Source organism: Petaurus breviceps, unplaced genomic scaffold, assembly GCF_028583685.1.
Source record: "Petaurus breviceps papuanus isolate PSGF00001 unplaced genomic scaffold, PetGlider_PUasm1.0 551, whole genome shotgun sequence".
In the NCBI taxonomy this organism is placed as follows: domain Eukaryota; kingdom Metazoa; phylum Chordata; class Mammalia; order Diprotodontia; family Petauridae; genus Petaurus; species Petaurus breviceps.
The window spans coordinates 41,722,442-41,745,130 of NW_027186372.1; the positions used below are offsets into that span (position 1 = coordinate 41,722,442).

General features: G+C 38.2%; 1 protein-coding gene across 4 annotated transcripts in view; it reads left to right on the plus strand.

Annotated features, from left to right (window-relative positions):
- The window catches only part of NR3C1 (nuclear receptor subfamily 3 group C member 1), a 141,503-nt gene that overhangs the window by 85,145 nt on the left and 33,669 nt on the right, over positions 1-22,689 (plus strand). For 3 of the 4 annotated variants that reach the window (XM_069102695.1, XM_069102694.1, XM_069102693.1), the window contains exons 3-4: positions 11,544-11,710; positions 20,588-20,704. In XM_069102695.1, coding sequence (XP_068958796.1) covers positions 11,544-11,710; positions 20,588-20,704 — 284 coding nt within the window. The remainder of the gene's footprint in view (positions 1-11,543; positions 11,711-20,587; positions 20,705-22,689) is intronic. The other variant, XM_069102696.1, reaches the window with a different exon arrangement.

Genomic DNA, 22,689 nt, shown 5'->3' on the forward strand with positions numbered 1-22,689 from the left:
GTGGCCAAGAACTGAAATTTGAAGGAATGTCCATCAATTGGGGCATGGTTGAACTCAATGTGGTATATGAATGTAATGGAATACTATTGTGCTGTAAGAAATGATGAGCAGGCAGACTTTTTAAAAACCTGGAAAGACTTAATATGAACTGATGCTGAATGAAATGAGCAGAAACAAGACAACATTGTGCATAATAACAGCCACATTGTGCGATGCCTGACTTTAATGCACTTAGCTGTTCCCAGTAATGCAAGGACTTAAAAAAAATCCAAAAGACTCATGATAGAAAATGTCATCCGCATCGAGAGAAAGAACTATGGAGTCTGAATGCAGATCAAAGCATACTATTTGCCCTCTTTCTTTGTTTTGTTTTGTTTTTTCTTTCTCGTGGTTCCTCCCATTCATTCTGATTCTTCCATACAGCATGACTAATGTGAAAATACATTTTATAAGAATATATATGTAGAGCCTATATTGGATTGCATGCCATCTTGGGAGGAGGAAGGAGAGGGAGGAGGAGAAAATTTTTAAAAATTATGGAAGTGAATGTTGAAAACCAAAAATTAATTAATTAATTTTTTAAAAAGATACTACTCGTAAGAGGAAATTTAGGGAACAGGAAGATCTAGTGAAGAACATTCTAGTGAAAATCAAACAGAAGCAGAATTATAATTGCATACTACGGATCACTTAGAAAGAAGAAATAGGTAAGGAGCTTACCAGGGAGACATGATATAGTAGTAGGGACAAATTTAAATTATTTTGATCTCTACTGGAGCCCTCTTCCACAATTAGAGCAGATAGTCCTTTGCTGTCTTAATTTAATGGTAATTTCATCATTTAAGAGGTGAAGGAAGCAATGATAGGATTCTGGACCAACAAAAAGGAATTTGTTGTTGTACTGAAAATGGTTTTAGTGGACTACAAGCTCAATGTGATTCATTTGTGTAATAAGGCAGTCAAAAACAGTAATAATTGATGTAATTTAGGACAGCATTAGGAGAGGCACAGCTTCCAGGAAAAGGGAAGTACTAGTACTTCTCTGTTCTATGCTGGTCAGCCCACATCGAGGAATTGTCCCTACTTCTGGGGGCTGTAATTGAGGAAAAGGATTGATAAGCTGGAGGGTATCCAGAGGAAGGCAAACAGAATGGTGAACTGCCAGCCTCGATATTGTGCCAGATGAGAATCAGCTGAAGGAACTAGTGTTCAGCCTGGAGAAGAGAGAATTTGCAGGAGGAACATGATAGATGATTTCAAGTTATTTGAAGGAGTGGCACACAGAAGTGTTTAGAGTTTTTCTGTTTGGCCCCATGGGGCAGAACAAGGAGCAATGGAGAAAAATTACAAAGAGGCAAATTTGCCCTTGATAGCAGGAAATATTTCCTAATGATTCTGTATCCAAAAGTGGGAAAGAGCTTCCCTCATGGGAGGGCTAAAAGCATTCTCTGGGTGACTCCTTGCCAGGTATGCTATAGTAGAGAATTTGGGCAGGAGTAGAGTTTGTTTACTAAACTACTAAGATGGCTACTAATTTTTCTTCTAGCTCTGAGATATTGTGATTCAGTGATGGGAGAAGTATCTCCTCTATCTTAGAATTTTAAATAGGAGGAGAAAGGAGGGATGTGCGGTACTCTCTCTGTATATGCCCTAGATTCTGGAAGAGCAGATTTCAAAGGGTTCATAAAAAGAATGTGTAGGATCCAGATGCCTAAAATTCATTAGAAGTCAGCCCAGGAAGGGTAGAAAACTCTTTTTTTTCTGGGTAATTAATCATTTTGTTAATCATGCTAGATGAGAATTAATAAAAGCAGTCAGTGGCACTCTCAAATACCAAAGACCCCTGAAGAAACCTATTCAGTGCTTCAATATGCCCTTAGAAGAGTGGTTGTTCCTGAGGGTGGAAGTCAGCTCTGATTTGTTAACAGTCAGTGAGGAGAATAAATATTATAATGAGAGGTAGACTTATTGATTTAAAAAAAACTCTTAAGAAAGAAATGATTGGGGCTGCTAGGTGGCACAGTGAATAGAGTGCCGGCCTCAGACACTTAACACACACACACACACACACACACACACACACACACACACACAACTAGCTGTGTGACCTTGGGCAAATTACTTAACACCAATTGCCCTCCAAAAAGCAAAAAAAAAAAAAAAAGAAAGAAAAGAAATGATTGAGATACAATGATAGCCAGTCCCAATGAAGAAGAAAGTGAGAACTGTCTATAAATTATGTTTCAGGGTTTATGAACTTAAAACCATTTTTGACAACTCTTTCAATATATTTGATTTTCTTTGTAATGCTATGTGTTTTATTTTAAGTACTTAAAAACATTATTCTGAGGAAGGGTCAATGATCACCCCCCTGCCCCCAAAAAAATTTTTAATACCCCTGGTCTAAAGAAACTTGCGTGGATGCACAGGGAACTTAATTGACCAACTTATATTTTTGAAGATAGAGGAAACTGAAAGAATAGAACTGCTATTCAAGGTGGGTGGGACAATGGTAATGGAGGACAGTTCAAAGTTGCTCAACTCTTATTTTATTTGTACTCTCTTCCAAGGAGACTGATCCTTGGACTAGAAGGATAGAACACAAGTAACTAAGAGTTAATTAAATAGGAGGATAATAAAAGAACACTCTCATTGAATTGAATTTACCACATGTCCTTAAAGAATTGGGGGAATGCAATGAGCTTCTGTTAATGATCTTTCGAAGACTGTGGAGGAGAGAGGACAAACATCCCAGTCTTCAACAAAGGGAAGAGAGAAGAGGCTGTAGCCTATAGATGGGTGAAAGGTTTGATTTTGATTTTGATAAAGTACTAGAAGGTGTCATAAAGCTTGGTTAGTGAACCTGTTAGAAAAAAAGAAGTGGTTGCAAAGAGGTTTTCATGGTTTCATCTAGAGGTTGTGCCAGACCAACTTCATTTCCTTTTTTGACAGGTTTATTGGACTGGTAGATCAGGTTATTGAACTGGTAGATCTATGTGAGTAATGCTGACAGGGTTTATTCAGAGTGTTTGACAGAATCTCTCATGTTTTTCTTGTGGAAAACAGAGAAATGTAGACTGGAAATGAGTTCTGTTTGGTGGATTCAGAAGTAGTTGAATAGGCTGTTGTTGTTCATTCATTTCAATTATGCTTCTCTTTGTGACCCCATTTGGGGTTTTCTTGGCAAAGATACTGCAATTGTTTGCCGTTTTCTTCTCCAACTTATTTTACAGATGAGGAAACTGAGGCAAACAAGGTTAAGTGACTTGCCTAGAATCACACAAAGTATCTGAAGCCAGATTTGAACTCAAGAAAATGAGTCTTTCTGACTCCAGGCTCTATTCATCATGCCACCCAGCGCCCCTGAACAGGCTGACCCAAAGGCTAAGTAATAGCCAATAATGCTTGGATGTCAACTTAGAACAACTACAGTGGAGACCTGATAGTGGTGGTGGTGGTGGTGGTGGTGGACCCAGCAGCTGAACTGATACTGTGCTAAGCTCTTGACAGATACAAACATTCCTGACTTCCAAGTCTAGCACTCTATCCATAATGCTTTACTTTCTCTTCAAAAACAAAACAAAAGGCATTTACATTATACCTTTAAGTTTGCACATTTCTGCTGATCTTTGATTCTTTGAATGTTTAATTCCCATCTCTGCTGCCTTTCCTGTGGGTGAGGTAGATACTGGGTAGGAAGGCCCAAATTGGTATTAAAAGACAGGTCAATCACCTCTCTTTTAACTATAATATGAAACTGAGTGGGCATAGTATATCATAGGACCAGTGCACTTCAGAGCCTGAGTAGGAAACAGTGCTCTGAAGAGATCACTTGGAATTTGGGAATGGATGTCTGAGATTCTTTCTGCTCTTTTATGTTGTTTTGTTTTTTCAGTTAACAAGCATTTATTTTCTCTTTCTTCACTTCCACCCCCAAATCAAATTGGGGGAGGGAAAGAAAAAGAAAACCTTTATAACAAACAAATAAAGTAAAGCAATTACCATATTGGTCATGTCCAGAAATATATATATATATATATATGTCTCATTCTGCACGTGTAATTCATCAAGGTATGTATAGCATGCCCCTTCACCAGTCCTCTGGAATTGTGGTTTGATCACTTCATTGATCAGAGTTCATAAGTCATTTAAAGTTCTTTGCCTTTTTATTTTTGTTATTCTTTAAATTGTTCTCCTGGGTCTGCTCACTTACTGTGCATCAGCTCATGCAGTTCTTCCCAAGTTTCTCTAAAGAAACTTTCCCTTTCATCTTGCCTTATTTCATAATAGTATTCAATTACGTTTCTATGCCATAATTTGTTTAGCCCTTCCCTATTTGATGGACACCCCATTAGTTTCCCATTCTTGGCTGGTACCCAAGAGATGCTCTTCATATATACATGGGTAATTTTCTTTTTTCTTTGTTCTCTTTGATGTATAGGCCCTTGCTGGGGCAAAGGTTTGTATCTTTCAGTGATTTTGTGTGAATAGTTCCAAATTGCTTTCCAGAATAGTGCCTTTGATTCTTCACTTAGGAGAGAAAAAAGCCTAGTTTAGCTTATCAGATAACTTCCTAGCTTCTTCAATACATTTTGTCCAGCTCCAAACATACAATCAATAACTATTAGAGATGATGATAATGATGTCCTTCCTGACATTTGTGAAGATGGAGCTCTCTGTTCAAAGAAGACCAAATCAATATGAATGCAATAAGATGTATTGGTAATGTTCCCTGCCTACCCCATTTCCCCCAATCCATGATGTTTCTCTTTGTACTCACTGAGACAGGATTAACTTCACATAGGTTTCCCCCAAATTGAAATACTTTAAATAAGTATCCCCTCACAGTGATCTAGACATACTACTAAGGAGCTAGCGATACAGAGACAAAACAAAATCTAGATAAAGAGTTTCTATTCTAAATGAAGGGGAAAAAGTATTCCCAGTTAAGTAAATTCAAAATATATGCAGAGTTATGGGGGCAAGGGTACTACGCAGGGAGGGAATCAAAAAAGGTCTAAGTAAGAGGTGGCATTTGAGCTGAGTCTTGAAGGGAGGTAGGATACCAAGAGGCAGAGGTAATAAGTCAGAGCATTCAAGGCCTGGGGGACAATCAGCAAACAGTAACCACCTGCTGCATTGAAGTACCTGGTAGACACTCGGGATTTATTTTTTAATACACATCCAGTACATTAAACTACTGCACAGTAATGTCAGCTCACCTGAACCAAGTGTCTTCATCAGTAGTTTCATATACTCAGGTCTATACATTATGCCCCCTGTAGTTCATCACAGACCATGATAATCCTCATGCCGAAGTGACAGATAAAATAACTGATTTTTCCACTGATATCTGTATTGTAGCTGGCAGCTTTCCATGTGGTCAGTAAATATAGTTCTTATCTGATACTGGCTAGAGTGGACTGCCTGAAGGGAAGCCAGGAGCCTAGGATAGGGGCCAGACTCAGAGTTACTATTTTATTCATCCCATTTGGTCCTTTATTTTTAGCTTTTCCGTTTTACCATTATCTGTCCTGGGGTCAATAGTGTGTGTATTAATTATGCATATCCTTTAATTTGGAAGTGCTTATTTTTCTATATTTTTGGACTTCCTTGCTCATGGGACAGTGAAAAGACCCACTTGCCCAATTTTGTAGAATAGATATTTTTTCTTTGTCAACTAAAAGAATAACACTTCAATCTCACTGAAATTAATGTTGAAAATATAATTATACTTTGTCCTTAAGCATAGTCCTCATTTTGACCATAGTGATGTTTGGTGTTCATGTGTATGATGATATGTAAACATAGGCTCTCCTATCACAAACTCACATAGCTGCTTCATGCCAGGGTTTTTAGTAATCAGCCCACCCTGTTTGTCTAAACTTACATTGGACTTCCAGTGTAAAATTATTGAAGACTAAGGATATAAATTTATGGCAACTCTTGTGGTCAGGCTTGGTCATAGCTGCTGTAGTAGGCACAGATACTCCCAAGTGAAATCCAACTGCTTGCAACAAGAAGTCATTTAAACCCAGTAGGAGAAATGATTTGAAATAATCCACATCAAAGATTTCTTTCTTTTAAATAGACACACAAAGCATCTTTAATGTATTTTAGGTAAGGAATTTGTTGTATGAAGACATGTCATGATTAATCTCTGGAATCTTTGTTCATACTGTAACACTGTGTTTGCTTTCTATAAATCAGATGTGCAAATAACCATCGGTGCCTTTTTGTGCATCCCAGGAATTGAAAGGATTGAGTGAGAGTAAGGGCATAAAGACCAGTTGGAACACAAGGAAGCAAGCAGCCAAGGAAGCTGCATCATAATATCCTATTAAGAGTGCTAGATTTGGTCAGGGGGACCTGGGTTCAAATCCCAGCTATGCCACTTACCTGTGCGATTTTAGGCAAATCATTTAACATCTCTGAGCCTGTTTCTAAATTCAGATCAACAAGCATTTATTAAGTGTCTGCTTGTGTGGGTAGCACTAGGGGTTCCAAATCATGAAAAACAGTTCCTTTCCCAGTAGACATTCTGCCAAGGAGAAGCAGTATTTATATAGATTAAGTATGTGCTAGATAAATTGAGGAGGGAAGGAGTACCAATATCTAAGAAGATCAGAAAGGCGTCCCATAAGAGAGGAATCTTGAAGAAAGCCATGGTTTCCAGGAGGTGGAGGTGAGGAGGGAGTACATCCCAACCATGGGAGACAGCCTATACAATGGTGTGGAGGCAGGAGAGGTCATATAAGATTCAGGAGAAAACAAATAGATTCATTTCAGTCAGCTAATAAGCATTTATTAAGTACCTACTTTGTGCCAGACACTGTCTTAAATACTGGAGGTGTAAAGAAAGGCAAAAGACAGTCACAGCTGTCTAGCAACTCTCATGTGAAGGGAAGTAATATGACTCAAATCTGGTGAGGAAGTAAAATGAAGGATTTTAACAAGAAGACTCTACAAGACTCCATCTAATTCTAAATGTTCCGATTCTGTGGAGTGTGCATTTGTTCTAGTATGTTGTTTAGGACTGAAACTCTAGGGCCTAGTCACTTTCTCTTAAAGTGGTGCCATTAGGGCAGCTCTTCTAATTGGATGGATGGATGGATGGATGGATGGATGGATGGATGGATGGATGGATGGATGAATTGGTTAATTAGAAGCATATGTCTTAATATACTTAGTGTACATCATGCACTATGCTAAACAATGGAGTTACAAATATAAAAACAAAGACGGTTCCTGCTGACAAGGAAGTTACATTTTAGTGGGAGAAACAACATAGTTATCCCTTCCAATCTGAAACTCTCCCCAACTCTGTTTCAATATATCATGCATCAGCATAAGAAATTAATAGGACCTTCGGCAAGTCACTTAACCCCAATTGCCCTCCAAAAAGCAAAAAGAAAGAAAGAAATTAAATAGGAACATTTTAGAGTTTTGTGGAAGCCACAAAGGCCTTGCAAAGGCCAGCAGATGGCACAGAAAAAAGTTTAGAAATTCACAAATGCATAAAATGCATATGTATTATTGTATAAAATCACATATTTTATCTTAGTACCATAAATATATAGTTTCTTTTTGAGACTTAAAATATGATGAAATACTTAACCCAACCCAAATTTTACAAAAAGGTAACTATAAACTCCCCAGAAAAAAAAGAAGGAAAAAAATCAGACCTCTTCTCTAGTATGAAGGGGGAGTCAAAAAATTTTACAAGTATTTTCCTGATCACGGGGTCACCGCACCCCTAACCCCCATCATGTGGAACGGCTAGCTATACTTAGTAAAAGTGATACCCAGTAAGGGGTACTTTGTTCTGGAAGGTTACAAAGATGATGAGTGGGGCAGTAGAGTTGTAGAGGAGTAGACAGACACATACCTCATCATGGTTTATGTTCCATAACTGGGATTGGTGGGACAGGAGGAAAGGAAAAGAGTGTGATGAAGTGATGCAGGGGTGGGGGGAAGACAACATTGGAAAGGAAGTAGCCATAGAGAAGGGAATGGGATGGGGGCTTTCCTGAAATAATGTTCTAGGAGAGGCATTCACCAATCAGGAGAGTGGGGATAGAGGGGTCTCAGGGGAAGGGCTTCCGGGATGGAGTAGTTCATACTGCAGTTATAGTCACGCCACAGATTTTTTTCTCCTAATGCTGGCTTTAAAAAGAAGTTCCCTCCAAATGCAAAAAAACAAACAGAAAAAGAAAAACACCTAGCCAGGAACTCTTTTTAAAAGTCAGCCTGAAATTTCCGCTTTCCAGGCTCCCACAGAGCATCGTGCAACCCTAGGGCACTCTGCCAGCATCAGGGCTAGTCTCCTGTTGATCATACAATTGATACTTACATGGGGCAAAGTAGAATAAAGGGAGGGTTCTTGGGGGCTAGAGGAACACCACTGAATTTTGAATGGGAAAGTAGTTTCATCCAAAAGTACACACTCCCTGTCTGCTTTGCTTTTGAGAATAGTGATGTTTCTGTGGAAAGAAGAGGAGTTATTGAGGAGAGAGATTTCTTGGACTGCTTTTTAGTGTTCTAACAGTATTCCTCTAAGTAATCAGACAAACCTAGAAAACAATCAATCTGAATATTCCTTTCACCATAGCCATATTCTCCCCAATTTTTCATTTCATTATGTAGAAGGACTTGGCAAAAGATGGGTACAGAATTGGAACATGGTTTTTTGAAAAGTCCATTTGTTGTGACAGTGGTTTTAGAACCTTAACTGAGCTGTAAGTTGGATTATTGTGTTATTTATATTAATACCTTTTTTACTTTTCTTCTTTGCCTGAAGGGAAAATATCTCATGATTCATTAAACTGAATCATCGGATTATGCACTATTATACAGCTAGAAAGGACCTTGAAGATGATCTAATGCAAACCTTTCTTTTTTTTTCTTTCTTTTTTTACAAAGGAGGAAATTTCCTCAAAGAGACAAAGTCACTTTTCATCAACCCTAGGATTAGACCCCCAGATATGCTGGGTACTAACGCAATGCTGTTACTAGTAGCTCCACAGAATTATACAAGTTGAGTTTATTTCTTTGCCTTGTCAAACACTGAGTCAAGGCAGCATGGTTATACTGTTTATTCATTTTTTCAATCATGTCCAACTCTCTGTGATAACATTTAGGATTTTCTTGGCAAAGATACTAGAATGGTTTGCCATTTCCTTCTCCAGCTCATTTTATAGATGAGATAAGGAAATGAGGCAAAGAGGGTTAAGTGACTTGCTCAGGGTCACACAGTTTGGTTCTGAAGCTAGATTTGAACTCAGGTCTTTCTGACTCCAGGCCTAGCACTCTACCCGCCCAGTCCCATCTACCTGTCTCCAAGACAGCATGGTATAGTACATGTAGTCTTGGGATCAGAAAGAAACGATTTCTGATCCATTTTCTGACACATACTAGCACCCTGGCCATGGGCAGGTCACTTAAATCATTTAATACCCTGAGCCAACTCACCGAGAGTATGAGCTACATATGAATTTCTATCCTGGGAACTCCCTGTATCAAGAAAATCACAGGCCCAGATCAAGACCTGAATACCTATAGAACCAAAAGTACCACTTGAATTAGAGTCCTTTCATGTGGCAAATGCTTGTTTTAGTGTGCTTGTAATTGAGATTTAATTTACTGGCTGTTTTCGATATCTGGAATTCTCACCCTCCTCATTTCTCCCTCCTGGCTTCCCTGACTTCTTTCAAGTCTCAGCTGCAATCCCAATTTCTTTAACAAACTTCTCCTGATCTCCCTTCATGCTAGTGATCTTTTCTCTATTAAATATCTCCAGTTTATCCTTTCTATATTTTGTTTGTACTTTGAAGTAGCTAGGTGGTACCATGGATAGATCCAGCCTCAGGGACTTACTGGTTGGGTGACCCTGGGCAAGTCACTTAATTTCTATCTACCTCAGTTTCCTCATCTGTAAAATGGAAATAAAAATAGCACCTACCTCCCAGGGTTGTTACAAGGATCAGATGAGATGATACCTGCAAAGTGCTTAACACAGTGTCAAGCACATCACAAGAGCTATATAAACGTTAAATGATAATATTATTGTTATTAGCTGTTTGCCTATTGCCTCCTTCATTAGACTACAAACTCCTTGAGAACAATGACTGTCTTTTCCCTTTCTTTGTATCTCCAGCTCTTAGCACAGTGACTGGGACACAGTAGGTGCTAAATAAATGTTTATTGATCGACAGTGTGATGTACAGAAAAGAAATCTGTCTCTGGAGATATACACACATGCATGTGTATGTAAATGTATGTTTTTGTGTATCTGTGTATAAATATCTACAGATACATAGGAATAAAGGACAAGAGGAGAGTGAAGAGATTACGTGTCTATGCCTGTAATCTGATCATTTAGCTCAAGTTTTTTGCCCAGATCTTTTGGTGGGTGAGTAAAGAAAAATCTGAGAAGGGTTTTTTCATGTATTCTATTAGGGGAAAAAATGGATCTATGGCAAATGGCTTTTTATTCATACATATAATTCAATGTGTAGTATTTTAAATTACCCTGATATTTCATCCACATTTTTGGAAGGGTGCCAATCACCAATTGCCCATTATGGAAGGGTGTTTTCTAATTGTTATAAACAGCAGCTTGAAAATGATAGATTATGAAACAATCAAAACTGAATGCATTGAAAATTATAATGATAGGAGCAGATAGGTGGCACAGTGAATAGAGCGGCAGCCCTGGAGTCAGGAGAACCTGAGTTCAAATCCGGCCTCAGAGACTTAACACAAAAACTAGGCATGTGACCTTGCACCAGCTCTGGCATCAGGAGACCCAGGATCAGTTCCAACCTCATATACTTGGCACCCACACAAAAAATAACTAGCCATGTAACCTTGAGCAAGCTACTTAACCCCAATTGCTTTTAAAAATAATAATAATAAATAATAAAAATTTAAAAGATATTAGAAAACACTTTCTTTTGCTTCTTTCAAGAGGTGAGAGACTGTGGTTGTAGAAAACTGCATCTTATGTTGAACTGATTTTTTTTTTATATTTTTCTTTGTTATAAGGGATGCTCTCTGGGAGTGGGAGGCTACATTGGGAAACGTTGGTGATAGAAAAACATAAAATAGAAATAAAAATGTATTTTGAAAAGAAAACAATGTTATTGCTGGCTATAATATTCATTTGTCCTTGTCATTTCTTTTAAGTTTAAGAAAAGTGATTTTTAGGAACTCTGTCTATTTCTTCCAATGCAGTTTAGAATAACAAGAAAGGAATGAACCCAAATCTGGTTATTATATCAGTCATAAGGGAGAAAAGGAAAAGATTGAAGTATGCTTTTGGCTAAGCAATTTAAAAGAGTATGTTTGAATGCATGGTGTTAAAATAATGCTGGTAAGTCATTGTGCATTGTCTTTTCTCATAAAAATCTCTCCTACCCTTCATCCCACAAAATGAATGTCCCAAATGGCCTTTTGATCTGATAATGGAAATGATATGGCTGACTTTGCTACACTGTTAGATATTCAAGAACTATGTCTCTTTCTACTTCTCACTTGTTTAGCCCTGGAATGAGACCAGATGTAAGCTCTTCTCCATCCACTTCCTCCACGACAGCGGGACCACCCCCCAAACTCTGCCTTGTTTGCTCCGATGAGGCTTCAGGATGTCATTATGGTGTCCTAACTTGTGGAAGCTGTAAAGTGTTCTTCAAAAGAGCGGTTGAAGGTAGTATGTGTTTTGAAGAGTTTTTTTGGTTTGTTTATTTCTCATTCTTATAAATAGCAACTTGAAAATGATAGGTTACCATTGGCTATGATACTTGGAGGACCAGATCTTCTCCAGTGATTTCTAAGAGTAATACATTTCTTCTGTCCCAGATTGGTAGAAAGCAGTAAATAAATTAACTCCAATCAATGTGTCATTTGGGTTTTTTTTAAATTAGTAACTAATATGTGGCTCTGTGTAAATATGGGTAGGTCCTCTTCTCTTGAAAGAGAAAGAAGAGAAGATGGAGGGGAAAGAATCACTCAATCAGCAAGCATTTATTAAATATCTATGTGTGTGGAAATCAAAAAATGTTGGAGGGGATGCTAAAAAATTGGGGCAGTGATTTATTATTGGTGGCATCGTGGACTGATTCAAACATTTTGGAGAGCAATCTGGAATTATGCCCAAGGAGTTATTTAACTACATTTGTCCCAGCAATACCACTACTAGGCCTATTTCCAGAGATAATTAGAGGAAAAGGAAAAGAACCTATATGTTCTGAAATGTTTATAGCACCTCTCTTTATGGTGTCAAAGAACCGGAAATTGTGGGAATGTCTGTCAATTAAGGAATGACGGAAAAAGTTGTGGTATATGATTGTGATGGAATACTGCTGTACTATAAGAAATGATGACTTCACTGATCTTAGAAAAACATGGAAAGACTTGCACAAAATAATGAATAATGAAATGAGCAGAACCAAGAGAACATTTTATACAGTAACAGCAATATTATTTCAAGAATGACTGAGCAAATAAATTATTTTGACTATTATAAACACCCAAATTGGTTATAAAGAACATATGAAGAAAGATGCTATTTGCATCCAGAGAAAGAACTGATAAAAAGAAGTATGTGTAGAATAATTTTACATATATGTACCTGTTTTGTCTAATGGTCACCATCTCTGAGGCAGAGGAGTGGAGGGAAGAACAAAAGAAATTTACATGATAATTTTGTTGTATATTTAAAAGGTATAGCAAGTTATACGTAGTAGATATACAGTTTCATGTACAGTCATCTTTTTATTATACTGTGCTATGGAAATGCTTGTTTTATTCCGCAAATTAAAAATAAAATCAGTTTTAAGGGGCAGCTAGGTGAAGCAGCAAATAGAGCACCGGCCCTGGAGTCAGGAGGTCTTGAGTTCAAATCTGGCTTAGACACTTAACACTTAATAGCCATATGACCTTGGGCAAGTCACTTAACCCCAATTGCCCTGCCTTCCACATCCAAAAAAATTAATTTTAAAAATTAATTTTTTTAGAAAACCTATATGCCAGGTACTTTGATGGGTGTTGGGGATATAGTACAAAGAAGGAAAAAAAATCCCTCCTCCATAAAAGCTTACATTCTAATGGAGAAGACAACAGTCTAAACATATGTGACATAAATATAAGGGAAATAAATCCAAATACACAAAGTAGCTAAGATAAAGTAATTTGTGAGGAAGGGCACTAATAGGTGCAAGGATGAGGAAAGGTTTTATTCAGATGTATCCTAAAGGAAGAGAAAAGAAGAGGGTAACAAGCATTTATTGAACACTTATGCTGCGCCAGCCACTGTACTAAGTACTTTAGAAAAATTATCTCATTTGATCCTCACAATAACCTTGGGAGGTAGGTACTATTGTTGTCCCCATTTTACAATTGAGGAAACTGAGGCAAACAAGTTAAGTGGCTTGCCCAGAGTCATACAGCTAGGAAGTGTCTGAAGTTGACTTTGACCTGAGGTTGTCTTGACTCCTGGCCCAGCCTTCTAGCCACTGCACCACTTAGGGATTCTGTGATCAGTCAGTCAGTCAGCATTTACCAAGTACCTTCTTATGTGCCAGCCACTATGCTAAGCATTAAGGATATAAGTAGAAACAAAAACAAACTCAATACCCCCCTTCAAGGAACTTACAATCTAATGGGGAATGACAGCACACAAAAAGAAGTAAGGTGGGAGAAAGGTGTCCAGTTGCAGGGGAAGAATGTGTTGAAGAGTTCCAGAGAAGTCCAAAAGCAGGGTAGCTGGTGAAAAATGGTGAGAAAGACTTTGTTGAGCTCCTTCTTTTGATAGAGGCACTGGAGCCCACAGCCCTACCGTAGGGTCCAGTTAGAGGGGCAGAGGGTACTGATGACATGTAAATGCCAGGCAGATCCAGTCTTACAGCATGGTGAGATTTCCCAAGGATAAGGCAGAAGTAAAGGAGGGAGTGTGTTTCAGGCATGGGAGACAGCCAGTAAAAAGGCATGGAGATGGGAGGCAGAGGCCAGTTTGCTTGAATCATAGAGTATGGGAGAGAGGGAAAGTAATTTCTAAAGAGGCTGACCACAGAGGTTGGAGCCGGGCTGTGCAGTTATGTGTGTGACATTTAAAGACCTTCACGATGAGGCTTCAGCTCACATTCCCAGGCTTATTATAAGCCCATTATTCTCCTTTGCTCCAGCCAGATTAGCCTACATGCCATTCCTCATACATATTTTATCTCTCATCTCTGTGCCTATCCACAGGCTCCTTCTCATGCCTGGAATGTGCCGTTTCCCCAATTCCACCTTTTAGGATCCCTGACTTCCTCCAAAGCTCAGCCTGCAGGAGACCTTTCTTGATACCTCTGATTGACTAGTACCTCCTTCCCCATCAAAAATAAAAGTACATTATATTTATTTTATACATATTTTGCATTACTTATGTGTATGTAGTTTCCCCCAATAGAATATAAGCTGCTTAAGGTCAGAGCACCTAGTACATTGCCTAGCAGACACAGTAGATGCTTCATATATGCTTTTGGATTGATGTGAGTGGTTGGGAGGAGTGGACAAAGGAAGGAAAACTCTCCTGTTTTCTCCTTTAGAACAAAAAAGGTTACTACTCACTGGGAAAACAAAATATTCTCGAGTGGAGGCAACAGTATTCTAATATAATATAATCACAGGGAAATCCATGTAGTATAATCAGATAGCAGAAGGGATCAGTGGCAGACAGAGTTAGGAGATCAAATTAGCAATTGCTGTTAGGCTCAGGGTCAAGATCACTGATCGGATCCCCTACAGCTTAAGTATTTTCACTGTGTCAGTCCCAGACTATACACTTGAGGTGGTCTACAGCGTCACATGAACACACCTCCACAGAAGATGATGAGAGAAAATGCAGATAGCTACAAACCCATTCCCCAAATGCAAAAACAGTCAAGGAAGAAAGAGGTTCCCCTTTCTGATGGGTTACTAGGAATATCTTCACAAATGAAAGACATGTTTCACATCTAAAGATGAAGAGAGGTAAATTCTTAAAATTCCATTGTCGCCTATGAGCACTCTTAGAATAATTACATATTTTAATGGTTGTGTAAAGTAACTGGTAAACAGTATAGACTGAATGGGTGATCTAAAGCTCTGGTAATACTCATTTAAAAAAAATAATGTAGCCCATTCATTCACAGTCTGAGAAGGATTATTATTGTTTGGCCACAGTTCTGTTTGCATATTCTTAAGAGCTATATGAGTCATCTCTCTTCCTTTGCTTAGATTTCTTTTTTAAGTATTGTAAATTACAAAATTGTCCATGCAGGTCCAACCTAAACTTTGGGTTACAGACCACTCATAAGTAGCTCCCTGTCTATTTTCCACTTTTAAGAAGTTAAAAAGAGTGAATCCATTTTTTTTAAAAAGGATTTATGTTGAGTAGTCATAGGAATTATTCTCCCACTACTTATATATTAATGTTATTATTAATATTTAGAGAGGAAATAGATAGAAAGCTGGCCTCAGAGTCCGAAAGACCAGGGTCCAAGCCTTGTCTCTGACAAATCTGGTTTTATGAGCCGTGGTGCAAGTCACTTAACTATTCAATGCTCCAGGCAGCTCCACAAGACTATAAATTAGAGAAGAGTTGCCTATCTTTCTTGATGGAGGAAGTTTCCTTGCGAGGAATTTCCCAAACTGATGAAATCACTGGTCCAGACCAAGAAATACATGCACCTGTGCATGTGTATATAATATGTGATTAATATAGCCCACCACTGCTTGTTATTATGACTATGAATAACATGAATAATCGGTTGGTTTTGACTGAGTTTAGTCACATGAAGTCCCACTGAGCATTGGACCTGGGATCAGAAGCTCTGAGTTCAGATTCCTAATTGGTCATATTAGTAGTATTGGTTATATTGTAGATATAGTAATAATTATAATTTGTGGTAGACCAATTATTACTAATAATAATGGCTCATTTATATTGTACTTTAGAGTTCCCAAGTGTCTTCTTTACATTGGGATGAAGTACATAATATAGTTGCTATTATTCCCATTTTATAGATGAAGAAACAAAAGCTCAGTGACTTGCCCAGGTCAAGACCAATATCAGGTCTCTAGCTCAGGTTTTCTTTCAAAGCCAGTATTCATTTCACTTCCCCTTTGATTAGGTTCCAAACCCCAGCCTCAGAATGAACCTCTCTAAATAGAGTTCCTTTTCTCTTTTTTCATTGCTTTTTGAACATTAGAATACTAAGTTCTGTGTGTATACACATGTATATATTTATGCAGTTAGATTAGTTGATTAATGAGAAATGATTAAATAAAGAATATTTACAACAAATCATTTCATTTTAGGGGAACTTGAGTTTCCTTTTCTGTAAGTGAGGGTTTAGACACAAAGCTCTCATTATCCTTTTGTGCATCTTTAACCTTCGAGATCCTGTGAGATGATCTTTAATCATAAGCTGGATTGGTTTATTTTTTTGTTTTGTTTTTTATTTGTTTTGGGGGTTCTTTTGTGGGAAGAGTGTTTCCCAAACCTTCTCCAAAAAGCCACTTCTCTATAAAAATATATCCTTCAATATCAAGTCTGTTCAGTTGAAAGAACCAGATACAATGTAACCAAATAAGGAAGGTTGATGGAAACTCTCTCATCTTGAAGGGAATGAGAATGAAAGCTGAGCCATAGACTTTTGAAGACCTACTTGGAAGAGTCCTGAGATTTAGCTTGGATGTTCAGTGGGCTTTCAATACAAACTGCTACAAGTACTTTAGGTTATCACCCTATGTTAAAGCCATGCATGAGAAATATTATATTTCTTGGAAATTGGAGTCCAAACCAGTTGAATAAATCTAGTCACGTAGGGTCCCACAGAGCTGAAACTTGGAATTTTTGTGCTCAGAACAAATATCAGAAATCACACCCTCAATTGAGGGAACTAGGGATAGACTTATTGTTTCCCATCTGTTTAGTAGTTTTGTATTTTGACTTACTCTTCCTAGGTAGAGGTTTGCTTAGCTTTGTTCTTTCCTTGCTGCTGAAACACCTTGGAGCATTGCACTTGGGGTCAGGAAGGTTCAGATTCCTCCTCAGATACTACCTGGGGAACCTTGGGCAAGCCATTTAATCTCTCTAAGCCTCTGTTTTGTCATCTGTAAAGTGAGGAGGGCAATCTTGATGGCCTCTGATAAATCTATGATCCCATAACTACAGGGACTGCCAGTATTCTCCAAGGTAGAATGCTGGGTCAATATCCAAGCTTGTCACATCCTGGTCCTAGCTCTGTAGTGAGGAATTTAGCTACTTCTAAGTGGTGATTAATAGTGATCATTGTTTATCTAACAAATGTGACCAAATACATTGAGCAGCTCCCTATTACAGCATAAGCATAGGAGATCTTTGGTCTCTGTTTTCTGACATGGAGAAAGAGCTATGAATTGGGCTTTGTACCCCTTCTTCCTTCCTGTAATTCTCTATCTCCATAAATGGCCACACATCTCTCAATCTTTATGTTTTTGCATGCCTCCTGCCTTCATTCATACTATTTCCTCTGCCTAGGAAGCAAATGCAAGATATTCAAAAGGCAGATTAGTGGTTGAAGTCATCCTTTACAGTGGTTATTTTCAGAGAAAGAGATTAGATGGAAAGATAGAAGTCTGCCCTGAGAATTAAGGAAGACCTTCAGGCATAGAATCATAGATTGAGAGCTCGAAGGGACCTTAGAGACCATTAATTCTAACACCTTTGATTTAGAGATGAGGAATCTGAAGCCCAGAGAAGGTTTTTAAATTTTAATTTTAAAAAAATGAATTAAAAATCTGTTTTTTCTCTCCTCCCACTTCCACTGGGAGAAAAAAAGAAAGAAAACCTTTGTAACAAATATGAATACTGAAGAAAAAAAATCCCACATTACCATGTCCAAAACATATATATCTCATTCTACACCTTCAATCTATTATCCTCAGGAAAATGGTAGAATGCTTCATCATCAGTCATTAGGAATCATGGTTGGTTATTTGATGATCAAAATTCTTAAGTATTTTAAAGTTGGTTGACTTTATAATGTTGTTATTGTATAAGTTGTGTTGCCCTGGTTCTGTTCGCTTCAGTCTGTATCAGTTTATACAAGTCGTCCCCAGTTTCTCTGAAACTATACGTTTCAACATTTCTTGTAGCATGGGCACTCCATTACGTTCTTATATCATAACTTGTTTTGCTGTTCACCAATTGATGGGCACTCCTTTAGTTTCTGCTTCTTTGCTACTAAAAAAAACTGCTATAAATATTTTTGTAATTATGGATCATTTTCCTCTTTCTTTAGGCTACAACCCTAGTAGTCATATTGCTAGATCATGTATAGCTTCATAACTTTTGATGGATGGTACCAAATCACTTTCCTTAGTGACCAGACTAGTTCATAACTCTACCTGGAAAATGCCAGGCCCAGAGCAGTGAATTGATTGGCCAGGGCCTCATAACGACTAAGTGTCTGAGAGAGGATCTGAACAAAAGTCCAATGCATTTGTCCGCTGCCCCACGATGCCTCTAGGCAAACAAGGCTTGTTACTTAGGAGGCACTCGCATCCTCAAGGTCATAGAATAATGGCACTGGAAAAAAATTCATTTGAGAGATTGAATACAAATTCTTAATTTTACAAATAAGGAAATGAGATCATATCTGTCGAGTCACCAGGGCTGTTGGTGGCAGAGCCGTTGGCTCATAGATCTCTAGACTTATTACAAAAGATATCATTGGATGCTTCATATCAGGAAAAGTGAATATAACTTATTTCTACAAAAATTCAGCAACTATCCTTTAATGTTAACATTCTTTCCCCACAAATTATTAACCCAACCTATGTAAGTAAATGGGGAGAAACATTGTTTCCCCTGTATAAGTTTTTTCCCCCTTTGGAAAATGGTTGCAAGATGCCTTTTTATTAGTCCTAGTGGGTGTATGACTTGCAGCAGCCAGGCAGAACTCAACCCAGTTCTTTAGAACTATAAATATGGCTTTCTTTCCATTTTGTCCCATGGAAAAGTCCAATTCTTACTTTTTTCTCTTTGTCTTGAGGCATAGGTGTGCACATGGTATGTTTCAGGCACACCCTAACATGTTAATTAACCCTCTTTTCTAGGGTAGACCTGCCTAAGCTTGAGAACCTACTGAGGTCCTTCTTCATTCTCCACTTTCCCACTCACTTCTCTACCGTTTCTGGGAGGCTGTAATGGTACAGGAGGAAGGAAGGATGTGTGGGCTTAGTAACTTGCTTGCTCTACAATCCAGGGTCCCTCTGCAGCCCTCTTCTGGATGCTCTCCAGAGTAGCATGGGCTCTCCTAATGTAATGGTGCTTCTTGGCAGTGTAACTCCCAATGAGGTCAGGCAACGTTCCTCCTTCCCACCACCCAGTAGTTCTCCAAACTCCTGCCAAAGGATTCCAGCTGGCTGCAGCTGGGTCAGGGAAAAATCGAAAAGACATTTTTCCCTTTTAACTGCCTTGGCCACTTTTGTTTGTTTCCTGTGGCTCAGCCTGGGGTATGCGGCCCTAGAGCTTTGGTTGGTATGGGCAACAAGGGGAAAAGGTGAAAATTTTAAAAGGATACTCCTTAAACTCCATTGCCAGATCTTCACAGCAAAATGCAGGGCTAGGAGACCTAGGAGAGAAATTTAGCTAGTCACTTTTCTCAGCTATTCTAGGATTGCTTCATCAGCCCAAATCTATCAGAGGTATTTGTACAGGAATGCCAGGCAAAAATCCTGGGGGTTGATACTTTGATGTTTGATGATAAATTGATCCGTTAATGTCCAAAAGGGTTTGCAGTGGTGAGAGCATTTATATGGTGTATAGATTGGTTCATGAGATCAAGTCTCTGATTCACCCATCATTGCCTTTAGCCTCAAAGTGTAAGACTAAACATCTTTTTTCCCTCTAGTATTATATTTAAGGATGAAAATAAAAGAAGTATTATCTGTTTTGTTTATACAGTATTGAACTAAATTTTCAATTTAAGATTGGAGAGTTTTACAACTGAAATCATAAGACCAAGTCATTTACAAGTGGGACTTTTGAGCAGTTCACTTAACTTCCCCTGGGCCTCATATTCTTCTTGTCTAAAATGAAGGAGTTAAACTAGATGGCCTCTAAGGGTGGTCCCCTTCTAGCTCTAAATTTATAACTATCAATTCTGAGTTCTGTGATCTTGTTGTATTAATATTGAGCAATTGTAGTTTCTGGAAGTTTTTTTTAAAGGATATTTAAAAGGACTTTTAATAAGGGAAATTAAAATTAGAAGAGATTACTTTTTCTTTTTCTTTTCTCTTCTTTTCCTTTTTTTAAATAATTGTTTTTTGTTTAGCATCAAATATTCCAGACTCACCTATGAAAATTCAGGTACTATATTGTGCTATATTTATACATATATACATATGTATGTATACACACACACGTTGTAGCTAGATATAGATATATTCCTTCTTACTCCCCCTTTCACCAAAAAAACCAGCAAAACACACACACACACACACACACACACACACAGAAGCTATCCATAAAATGAGCAATATTTTAACATTCTTTTTTTTTCTTTTCTTTCTGTAGGGCAGCACAATTATCTTTGTGCTGGGAGAAACGATTGCATCATTGATAAAATTCGAAGAAAAAACTGCCCAGCATGTCGCTACCGAAAATGTCTACAAGCTGGAATGAACCTAGAAGGTAATTTAAAAGACTTGAGTGGATTTTTTGCCTCTGAATCATAGGAAAATGCAGCAATTTGCTTTGTAAGATGTGAATAATCAGGTGCAGTGTCTTGCTATCTTCAAAATAGTTGAGTCATTATAGGGCATTCTTGGCCATTGCCTGGCAAAAGTAGGGATTTTTCTCCTTCTTTCTTGTTATAGGTCCCGTTCTGCGTGTTGAACAGACCTACACACTACCACAGTTTTATCTACAGGTCCTTGTACAAAGGACACACTCTTTGAATTCTTTATAGCCAGGCTGGTAGATGGGAAGGGAAATTATGCCCTATGAGTATTATGGAAGAAAACAAGGCATTCTCTTTGTTTCTTTTGCACCTCTGTAAAGCTTTTAAATGGAAACACTCTTCTGTCAAGCAGGCAATTGTCATTTTCTTTGTCATAGCCCTTTTAAGAATTCCAGTTTCTAAATGGTGCTCTCATGGTGGAAGGTGTAACCATTTTATCTCATAGGTTGGCACATAAGTCAGGGTGGTTGATGACAAGGGTACTGGTATGGTTATAGCTTGGCACAATGGAAAGAGTACCAGCTTTGGAGTCAGAAGATCTGGGTTTGAATCCCAGTGGTCATATTTCATATAGAGCCTTGGAAAAAGTCGCTGGGTCTCATTTGCCTCCTCAGTGAAATGAAAGTATTGTTCTAGATGGTCCTCATTCCCTCTCTATTTCAGATCTATGAGTCTGGTGTTCTCAACTTCTTATAATAAAAAACCTTTCAACTAAAAGATAATGTAGCTTTATATTCCAAAACATTTTAATGTATCATACACCAAGTAGTATTTTTTTTTTATTTTGGAAGTGTTTGAGATACATCTCTCCTTGAGATCGGAGGCTTCTCTAAGACATGATTAGTCGATATTAAATTAAGAGCTCTGCTTTATTAAAGTATTTATGCTCTGGAGAGAACATAAATCTGAGGAGGGAATCAACTAGACTAGCACCAAACTATCCCCACAAGTAAAAAGAATAGTGAGAAGGCACTGGGGGGGAGCATCAAAGGATTACTGGAACTGTGGACAAGAAGGACTTGGGCTAAAATAGCCTGTAGTTTTATAGGTCATCATTGCACCGCCATTTTGTTAAAGTAATAATATCTGACTTCCATGAAAGCTGTATCATGTTTTGACCTGAAGGGGTAAATTTTTAAACAACAAAATGCCCCCCATGTCTGGAAGACACTCTCTTCTTACTGATGCCTCTTAGTATCCCTCATTTCCTTCAAAGGGTAGCCCAGGTACCACATCCCACATAAGACCTTTCCTGATTCCCCCAGGGCTAGTGCCCTCTCTCACCCCCCCCCCAAAAAAACTGAACTTTACTTTTAATTTATTTTTTTATGTACTTATATATGCACATATTGGCTTCCTGATAAAATACAAGCTCCTTGAGAATAGGAACTGTTTAATTTTTGTTCTTATATCCCCAACAATTAGTACCATGCCTAGAACATAGTACAATCTATTTTCACATTTTTCAGTGAATAGGCTTAGCCCAAATGTAACAAGAAAAGAGAGAGAAAGAAGGAGAGGGAAGGAGGGGAGAGTGAGAGAGGAGAGGGAAAAAGAGAAGAAGAGAGGGAGAGAGACAGGATGAAGAGAAAAAAAGAAGGAAGGGGAAGAAGGAAGGGGAAGAAGGAAAAATAGAGGGGGACAAAGAAGGAGGGGAGGAATGAAAGAGAAGAGGAAGGAAAAGAGAGAATGGAGGAGAGAGATTTAAAAGTTCATTATCCCCAGAGGAGTCCCTCATACCTAGAATTTGTTGAACGTAGTGATACCTCGTATCAACTAAATGATTTCTTGATTGAACTTATTTGGTAAAACATTTCAAAGAGAAAAAAATTACCCTGGAAAATGGCCTCTATTCTGCATTAATATCATTTAGGTGATGATCTAATTAAAAGGAGCCCTGCTTTCAAAATGATGTCAAGTAATACCCAGAAGGGTA